Here is a 10,164-nt window from a genome sequence, read left to right as displayed (position 1 = left end):
TACAAAAGGTCTTTTGCCAGTAAATATTTTACTAATGTTTACAGAAACAACTCTCTAAACTTACAGTAGCATTGCTTTTAACTTTATTTATTTATTTGGCTGTGTTGGGTCTTAGTTGCAGCATGCAGGATCTTTGTTGCATCATGTGGGATTTTTTGCAGGACACAGTCTCTCTAGTTATGGCACATGGGCTCATTGTTCTGAGGCATGTGGGATCTTAGTTCCCTGACCAAGGATCGAACCTACGTTCCCTGCATTTAAAGGCAGATTCTTAACCACTGGACCGCCAGGGAAGTCTCTCTCCTTCACTTCTGAAGGATGTATTCACAAATATAGAATTTGGGTATACGTTTCTGGGTGGTAAACTGAACCACAGATTAATCGGGGTCCATACCACTTCTTTTAGTGTCCTTGATGCTTCAAGTTTGCCTTTTTTCCCTTGACCATGTAGGTAGGACAATTGTCTAATAAGTGTATATAAATCTGTTGGGTTTCTTAAGAAGTCACATGGATGCCATAGAGATGTTCAAGTGTGCTGAACAGGCATTTTGAGAAAGCCTTAATACTCAGATCAGCCCTCCTTGTGAAACTGGGATGGAGTCGTGGTGACTCTACCTCTTGCAGACAGGTTTTAAAAAGTTATGACTAAAAGGAGACGTGAGGATTTTTCTACTTCTCTAAATAGTCTTGAAAACATGGTCAAGTTTGGGTTGGACTTGGTTTAGAATAAAGATGAAATGAAGCTACAAAGGGGCTTTTAAACACACCAGTAAGAAATGCCATGTATGAGGGCAAATGAAAACCTGAGTGATTTCTGTGCAGTATCCAGGGCAAACAAAGGATTAAGACAAGTGTTTAGAAATCACTATGAGGTATGAAGAAGTTTAGTATGTGCCACCTCAAAATATGCCACTTCGGTTACACTGATTATTTTTAGCTGAAGTCATCTGAAAAAGGAGAAGGTGATGGCACCCCACTCCAGTACTCTTGCCTGGAAAATCCCATGGACGGAGGAGCCTGGTAGGCTGCAGTCCATGGGGTCGCTAAGAGTCAGACACAACTGAGTGACTTCACTTTCACTTTTCACTTTCATGCATTGGAGAGGGAAATGGCAACCCACTCCAGTGTTCTTGCCTGGAGAATCCCAGGGACGGGGGAGCCTGGTGGGCTGCCATCTATGGGGTCGCACAGAGTCGGACACAACTGAAGCAACTTAGCAGCAATAGCAGTATCTGAAAAAACAAATTTTTCTTAAATCCCCTTATTTGCCTAAAGACAGATCTTCTAAAAGGAACTCAATTGTCATAAACCCCCTCCTTGGAAGTTTCAACAACCAGGAAATATTGAGTCTTACCACAGGAGAACTAGAAGTCCCTCAGTCGTGCCCGACTCTTTGTGACCCCACGGACTGTAGCCTTCCAGGCTTCTCCGTCCATGGGATTCTCCAGGCAAGAATACCGGAGTGGGTTGCCATTTCCTTCTCCAGGAGATCTTCCTGACCCAGGGATTGAACCCGGGTCTCCTGCATTGTAAGCAGACCCTTTACTGTCTGAGCCACCAGGGAAGTTAAGGAGAACTAGAAGTCAACACCAAACCCAGACAACTCTGTCTCAAACTATCAAATCTCCCATCTATGCTTCTAAGGAGTCATTCATTTTTCTATAAATCATTTACTGTCTCCTAGACTGCCTACATCCTCCCTCTGCTATCCCTGGCAAAGTGGCATTACAAGATCTCAAATCTCACTGTCTTTCTGGGTGTTTTTTTCTTATGATGCCCATGCTGAAATAATATTAAAAATTAAGAAGTGTATATACATTTTCTGTTAATCTGCATGTTGTCGGTTTTTTGTCATTGACCTATGAAGTGTATATAGCTAAGAGAGTAGAGGGAAAGTCTTTGCTCCCCAACAGGTAAAAGATAAGGACAATGGGGCAATTCAAGAATAGAGAAATACACAGCATCAAGCAAATATACCAGAAAGGGAAAAAAATGTGTGTGTGGATTTGGTGAAACTCTATAGTGCAGAGTTACCGGGGGGCGGGGGGGGGGAATTATGAATTAAAGAAAAGTTGGGGCTTCCCTGGTAGCTCAGAATGTAAAGAGTCCACCTGCAAAGCAGGAGACCTGGGTTCCATCCCAGGGTCGGGAAGATCCCCTGGAGAAGGAAATGGCTACCCACTGCAGTATTCTTGCCTGGAGAATTCCTTGGACAGAGGACCGTGGCGGTCTATATACTCCAAGGGGTCGCAAAGATTCGGACATGAATGAGCGACCAACACACACACGCACATAAATACACAGTGGGTTGACTGCCCCTGTTTTCTGCGGAGACAGGGAAGGGGACGGTGTAAAGGGGCAGAGCGCTCCGGGTGGGCTTTGCTTGCAGAATAGCGCTTTCTGCAAAAGGATCCCTGGAGGGCAGCGCCTTCCAAACCATTCAGGCCCTCCGGCTCTCTTTTTGGGAGTCCAGGAGGAGGCGGGGCTTGTCGGAGGGGCGGATCCCGGGGGGTGGGGCAGAGTCGCTGGCAGCAGCTCTGTGGTACCCGGCAAGGGGCGGGGCCATGTTAGGGGTGGAACTGTGCCGGCTGTCGCCAATGTGCGTGCAGGCAAGGGGGCGGAGCTGTCCCTGGACAGCTCAGGCCTGGCCTTGGATGTGGCAGAGGCGGCAGTGGGAGACCACCCCCCGAGGGGAGACCGACGGTAGGGCGCGGCGAGGAGGGGCGGGGTGAGACTAGACTGCTGTATGCCAGGAGCTCCAGGCATCGGGTCCACCTGCCCGCCAGCTCGTGCTGTGGTCGGTACGCGGGGCCAGCGCCGGCCCGGGCCCATGGCGGCGTCGGGGGCTCTGTCTGCGGCGGCGGCAGCAGCGGCCCTGTCGGGCGTGGCAGTGCGGCTGGCACGCTCAGCCGCGATACGCGGCTCCTACGGCGCCTTCTGCAAGGGGCTCACGCGCACGTTGATCACCTTCTTCGACCTGGCCTGGCGTCTGCGCATGAACTTCCCCTATTTCTACATCGTGGCCTCGGTGATGCTCAACGTGCGCCTGCAAGTGAGGATCGAGTGAACGCCCACTACCACCTCCGTCCGGGAGCGACGGCAGGAGCATCGGCATAAAGGATCACGGGGCCGGGGGCCGCCGGGACGTGCCAGGGAAGGGGCGGCCCAGGCCTCTAAGCCCTAGACCTCCGCGGAAGACGCAGCCACCGAGCCCCGGCTCCGGCCAGCCACGTCGCGGCTGGTGACAAACTGCACAGAAAACTAGCAAAAAGGGCCCTTTCCGTCGAACTCGGGAAAATTATCTGAATGCAGCCGACCTGTTGCCTCACTTTGGCCGAAGGGGGGAGCAGAAGGAAGAAATTCTTCATTAGAAACATGAATGACTGACCCTGACCGAAAAGGTAGGAGGCCAGAGATTGGACTTGCAGGCTGGAGGGAGGCGGTTGCCATGGCATCTAGATATCCAGCCCCTGGGCGGCTTGGGGGAGGAAGGGACCCGTGGAAGCCAGCCTGGAAAGCTGCCGAGCCGAGAGCAGGCAAGGCAGGGTGCACGCAGGCCCTCTGGACAACCTTGTCATATTTCCAACTTGGGGATGAGAGGCGGCTTCCTGGGCATCACCTCTGCCCACGGCCCCGGTAGTGTCACCTGAACACGGGGGAATGGAGGGAAATGGCCCTGGAGAGGCCCTGAGAAAGCCCTAGAAGAGAGCGGATGCTGGCCCCCTTTTCCTCCACCCCTTGAGAGGCAGCCTGGACGGATGGTTGTGTTCTTGGCCCAAGCCCAGGTCTGTCTCTTCTTCAGCCCTTCACAAGACTTCCTCCTGGCGGGTCTCTGGGCCTGCTCTCTGCCTGCTCCTGCTGTCTCTCTTGCTCCTCTCCACCCTCCAAAGCTTTGCATCAGGGGACAGGGAAGAGTGGGAAAGACGTGTTCCTCCCAGTCCTGCCCCATCTCAGCCACGCTCCCTCCACCTCCTACCATGGCCTCCTGGTGCCACAGAATGCACTGCTCCAGTCCTGGAGAGCCTCCAGCAGCCCCTGTGCCCCAAAGGATTTGGGAAAGTGGGAGTCTCCTTGAGTGGAGGGCAGCTGTCAGGCCGGGGTGGGAGAGCAGTTGGAGAAGAGGCTTGTAGGGTAGGCGACAACTGGGGAGACGGGGACATCTCTGGGTGAGGAGGCAACTCTCAAGTCCCCATGTTTTTCTTGCAGGAACTGGTGTTATAGAAGGTGAACCACCCCTTCTGCGGTCTTGTCCAGAGAGTCAAATCCCTGCCTGGGGCACCCCTGACCCTAGAGCTGCCTGGGGAGCAGCCAAGAGAAGGGCCTGACCACTCCCCTCCAGGAGAGGAAGGGCTTTCCAGGCAGAGAGCCTGAGGCGGGGGGAGTGACCTAGTGGTCAGGTTCTGGCATAGGGAAGGAAGTACAGAGCTAGAGACACTCTGGCAGAGCTCTGTTCTCCCCACCTGCCGGGCTCTGGGAAGGGAGACATTTGCCCTTGTCACATAGATCAGAAGTGGGGGAGCTGAACCTGCCTCCCAGCCTGCATTCCCCACCTGCCCCCCAGTCTCTGGGAGACCTGGCACAGTGGGATGGGGGAAGGGAGCACAGGCTCCCAAGGGACCTAGAGAGAAAGGCCGGTGGCAGGGAAGGTGGGGTGTATGGCAAGTCACTGGGAAGAACCAGGGGACAGTCTAAGCTGAGATGGTCACAGGAGATATGAGTCCCAGAACCCCCTGGGGAGCAAGGTCCTTACACACAGACCTCCCCACCCCAACCCAAGCCCCACCCAAGGCTTAACCAGGGGTTCCTTGGTGTTGAGTGGCACAGGCCTCTCAGTTTGGGTGGGGGTGTTGGCTGGCTCCTGGGGCTGAGTGTAATAGGAGGGAAGGGATACAAGTGGGTGGGGTGGAGCTGAGACCCACGCATGACCCCATGTCTCTGTCTCCAGGCTGCCCCTCCTGCCAGGATCACACAGGAGCATCTGCTCTGGATGGGCCTGCAGCGGTCCTGGCTGTGCTGCTGACTGGTGCACCAGGAGCGGCACTGAGGGGAGCCGGGAGAGGCCCTGGCCCTCACCCCCATCCCACATCCACATCTGCCCCCTCACTGATTGCTTGCGGTCCTGGTCCTCAGTTCCTGGGACTAAGAACCACAGCAGCCTGGTTGCCCCTGGGACAGAGGGGCTGAGCCTCACACCATGTGCCCTTCTCAGCCACCCAGGGCCCGGCTGAAGAGCTCTGCCTGCCTCACCCCGAGGCCTGAGGCTGCACCCAGGCTACCACATGCCCCCCGCAGATTCCCACAGATGGAATGGCGCTGATGGCTTCCTCCCTTGTGCCAAGTTGCCTGGAAACCCCTGGTCCTGGTGGCCCCTCCTCCACCCCAACTGTGTCCCTCCAGGACCACTTCCGGGAGACTGCCAGCCTTTAGATTGCATCCCTGGAGTTCTGAGAGACTGTGACATGGGCTGCAGGGGAGGAGAGGAGCGGAGGACCAGGGGCCTCCTTGGGGCTGATGTGTAAATGTGCCCTTTTCAAGTTTGGATCTCACCCTCTGGGTGACTGGATGCCCAGCCGCAGCCTCTTCCTGGGCCAGCCTGAGAGGACCTGGGGAGGGCACTAGGGAGTGTCTTTATTTAATATGTGCGTGCCTGTGTGTGAATGGGTGTGTGAGTGCGCATGTTGAGTGCATGTGTGAGTGTGGGATGTGTGTGGGCATATATGTGCGAGTATGTATGCACATGCATGAGGGCTTGAGTGTGTGAGTGTGTGAGGGGGTGTGTGGATGAGTGTGTGGGTATGAGCACAGATGCATGAATGCACAGATGTTTGTGTGTGAATGTGCCGGTGTGACTGTGTGTGTGTGTGAATACATGTGTCAGCGTGCTTTTGTGAATGGGTGTATGTCTGTGCACAAGTGTGTGATTGCTTGTGTACACACAAGTGACTATGCGCTGCAGAGGGTGCAGAGCTGTTTAGCTGGTGTGCAGTGCAGGACGGGCTCCCTGTCTTTCCTGGGCTCGTGGCTCTGTTGGAGCTGCCTGGGCCCTGGGAGGCTGCTTCCCAAAGTGGATAAAGTGTGTTGGAGATTCAGGGGCCCCGGGCTCAGAGACCCCTCGTCACCTGCAGAGAATCCCCGCTCCTTGTGGGGCTCTGGCTGGGGCTGTCCGCCCCCAAAGATGTTGGCCGTGGGAGGGGCGGGGACACGTCCTCAGCACGTGCTCCTGCCACTGCTCTTCTTACCGTTTTGATCTTGAGTCTTGAGTCTTGATCTTGAGTCGTTTGCTGCTTCTGCTCTCCCGCCTCTTCCTCATCTCCTGACTGGGCCCCTGCTGCTCTCTTTGCACTTTATTTGCAGTCTGGTTTTCAGGCAGTGGAGCTTACACACAATCACTGACTTGAATAAGACCACTGTTCCTTTTCTGTGTGTGATGAACTCTGCACCAGTCAGCGCAGTCTGGTCAGAGAAATGTTCTTGTTTCCAGTGTTGTCACATCTTGTGTCTGTCTAAGTTAATAAAAAATATTCTTTGAATTGAATAAAATGAAAACTGGAGGCCTCTTGTTTCTGGTGTGGTGCCCCCTTGGAGGAGAGGGGCTGGGGGTAAGCTCACCCTACTCTGGTGGCCAGAAGCTGGGGCAGAGGAGCATCCTGAGGGCTATAAGTGGGTAGGGTCATGGCAGGGATGGTGGCCTGTTCAGAAGATGCTCTGAGACAGGACTTGACTTGGAGCGCTGCTCCCATGATGAGAAGTCAGCAGCACAGGCCTGGCCTAAGATGTAGCAACTGTCCCAGTTTGTCCCATTCACAAACTATTTGAATAACCAGACAGCTAAGTGTTTTCTTTATTTTAAAGCCTGGTGTTAGAAAGCACTTAATTCAGTTGAACCCCAAGGATGGGCTGGGGTAGGTGAGGTGAAATGGACCGTCTGCAGATCATTTTGTGTCACCCAGAGGCCCCTCTGCAGCAGCAGGTGGCAGGGACCCATCGCTTCCCTGGCAGCCAGGTCGGTGCCCAGTTTTGAAGATCAACGTTGGGGACCAGAGACCAGCTTACCTTCCCTCCACCTTAGACTCAAGCTGTCCCATCACAGGGCCCGGGGTGGGGACTCCGAGACTGCTGCAGAGGGAGCGGGGGTGGTGTTCAGAGGCTGGGGGAGGGAGGCCTGCAGAGAAGCACAGCACCCACCTCAGAGGGAGGAAGGTAGGGCCCTGTTCTGCACACAGAAACAGAAACGTCAGGTCGTGGGGTGGCTGAGACCTGTGCTTAAGCAGAGTCCCACGACAGGACCAAGGCTCTGAGCTACTGGCAGATCTTAAGGCCTGGCCCTGACATTCCCCGAGGGTCCTGTCACCCCACTGGAGGGACTCATTCTCTGCTCCACATCCTCCCTGTCTGCCTCCTGACTCTGCCCACCCTTAGACCAGGATCCAGCTCAGACCCCACCTCCACACCTGCACTCACCTACCCAGGCAGGGAGGAAGAGCACACAGCCTCCCCAGCCCTTATCTGGGCACCCTCGGCGCCCCCAAGAGATGATTGTCTGCTCTCCCTCCTTAGCCTCAGCCTCTGGTCTCAGCCAGACCTCTCCTGCTGTGTCTTTCCTGCCACCTCCTGCTCTGCTCCTTCACTTCCACCACCCTGAGCTAAGGGCTGACTCAGCATCTGGGCCCAGGCACAGCCTGTGGCTTCTGGTCCAGTGTTCTCGCTGCCTCTGGGTCTCCTTCTTGGCACCCATGATTGTCCTGGGCCTGAGGCTGCTTCTGAGCCTGCACCCTGCACCCCGTCCAGCTCTCAGCTCCCTGCACCCACTTGCCCAGCCCCTCCAGGGAGGCCCATTCCAGCCCTTCTGCTGCCCTCCACACCCAACAGGCAGGAGGAAGATGCCCAGACAGTGCCTACCCATGAAAGCCAGCATGGTGGGGCTTCCCCTCTGGCCAGAGCACCTCCTGGGGCCTATGACCGACTTTCCCAACCTCCACAAACAGTAGGCCTCCGTGGGCCACAGCTCCCCATCAAGGCACTGGGTATCCCCCCCAACCCTGCGCACTCAGAGACAATCTCACTCCCCACTGCCCCACTGACAGTGGCAGAAGCCCCTGATTATCTTGAGGCTGTGTTCTACCTCAGCACTGGGAACCAGGCTGAACCTGGGAGCCTCTGCCTCTTCTGCAGAGCAGTCCCCAAGGCTACCTCAGGCCAGCTTCTCCCTTGCCTGGTCACCAAGCCTTTCTTGAGGCTTCCCTCAGTGGCTGCCATGACAGCCCTCCCTCTCTGTGGCCACCACAGGGTCCATCTGCAGCAACCGCCATGCTCATCCACCCACAACACCCCTTACCCAGAAATCCGAGGTCTCCTCAGGAATCCCTCCTTCCCCTGCCTCCCACACCCCAATTTATGCCACACATCCCCTGTAGCTCATTAACATTCACCCTGATAATGGGGTCACAGTGGCACCCAGAGGGCCTCAGGGAAGGCGATTCTTCAGAGACCCTCAGCCGCTCATTTGGCAAGACATATTTCCTGGGCTCCTCTCCATGCCCGACCCCAAAGTAGGCCCTGAGCACTGAACCCATGGACCAGACAGAGGAGCCCACACAGACCATGTGAGAGCATAATAGGTGCAGGGCTCATGGGAGGGTTCAGTCAGGAGGAATGCGACCCCTCGTGTACCCAGGCAGTAATCTGGGGTGTCGTTGCTACGGCCAGCTCCAGGTCCAAGGTTAACTCAGAGCAGCCTGGCCACCCGGACCAGCAGAGCCATAGATGACTTTCCCAGTTCCCAGAGACTGGCAGCCATAGATTGCATTTTTACATGGTGTAGATTAAAAAGAAATGTCAGGACACATGTGGCAGGAATTCCAATGAATGCCCCAGACACAACTGGAAGGTAATTCCATCGATGTTCTCGAGGCAATTGTTCTGGAAAGTCTTATCGAAAGTTGTTTCCAGGTGAATACCACGGCAGATCGGAGCACTTTTTAAAGCATTTTTTATTCAGATGTTGTGCACATCCTTAACCCAGACCCCGTGGAATGTTCTCCATCCTGCTTTTCCTACCTCTCTCTACAACAGGGCTTTGCACTCAGGAGTACAGAGGGCAGAGCCCTAGCCCAGGAATGAAAGGCCGGGTGGGTTCCAGCTCCACAGATCACCAGCTCTGGGCATGTGGGCATGGCACCGTGCCTCCCTGCACCCGTTTCCTGGCCTACAGGCACAGTAGTGCAGGCCCCAGGGAAGCAACTTCTCAGTTCTTTTTGATGTTTTGAGACCAGTAGACTATTTTCTCTATGTTTCTGTTTTCTCATTTTCTATGACTTCATGATGATGGCAAATCTCCATGTACATGCCACCTGCGAAATACTGCAGTTTGACCTTGCCTTGCTGGGCGCCCTTTCTGCAAGGTCAAATTTAACAGAAAGCCAGTCTCTGTCACCCTGGGAATCCCAGTCATGGCTAAAGCAGAGGCTCTGCAACCTCATCTTGACACCCATTCCTCCCACTCCCTTTCTGCGCCCCAAGACCTCTCTTCTCATCCCCCTGGCATCTATGTCTTTTTTCTAGAAATGTCTGTTTAGCTTTTCTGCCCATTTTTTTCATTTTCTTATATTGAGTTTCCTGATTTGTCTGTATATTTTGGAAATTAAACCCTTGATAAATTAGGAGTATGGTATTAAGGTATACACACTGCTGCTGCTGCTAAGTCGCTTCAGTCGTGTCTGACTCTGTGCGACCCCATAGATGGCAGCCCACCAGGCTCGCCTGTCCCTGGGATTCTCCAGGCAAGAACACTGGAGTGGGTTGCCATTTCCTTCTCCAATGCATGAAAGTGAAAAATGAAAGTGAAGTCGCTCAGTCGTGTCCGACTCTTCGTGACCCCATGGACTGCAGCCTACTAGGCTCCTCCGTCCATGGGATTTTCCAGGCAAGAGTACTGGAGTGGGATGCCATCGCCTTCTCCCATATACACACTACTATATATAAAATAAACAAGGATTTACTGTAAAGCATAGGCAACGATGTTCACTATTTTCTAATAACTCAGAAAAATTTTAAAAAGAATATACGTATATAAAACCGAATCACTTTGCTGTGCTCCTAAAACTAACATAATATTGTATATCAGCTGTACTTCAATTTAAAAAACAAAACAGACTGTATATGCAT

The 10,164-nt window shown here is 54.1% G+C and overlaps 1 protein-coding gene across 1 annotated transcript; it reads left to right on the top strand.

Annotated features, from left to right (window-relative positions):
* Positions 1-2,593: 2,593 nt before the first annotated feature.
* LOC113887367 (small integral membrane protein 10-like protein 2A) lies at positions 2,594-6,551 on the top strand. Its single transcript, XM_027534469.1, has 2 exons — positions 2,594-3,401; positions 4,207-6,551. The coding sequence occupies exon 1, from the start codon at positions 2,747-2,749 to the stop codon at positions 3,065-3,067; it is 321 nt and encodes a 106-aa protein (XP_027390270.1). The 5' UTR covers positions 2,594-2,746; the 3' UTR covers positions 3,068-3,401; positions 4,207-6,551.
* The last annotated feature ends 3,613 nt before the right edge of the window (positions 6,552-10,164 follow it).

Source organism: Bos indicus x Bos taurus, chromosome X (genome assembly GCF_003369695.1).
Source record: "Bos indicus x Bos taurus breed Angus x Brahman F1 hybrid chromosome X, Bos_hybrid_MaternalHap_v2.0, whole genome shotgun sequence".
NCBI classification, from domain to species: Eukaryota; Metazoa; Chordata; class Mammalia; order Artiodactyla; family Bovidae; genus Bos; species Bos indicus x Bos taurus.
This window is presented reverse-complemented; position numbering and strand designations above follow the sequence as displayed.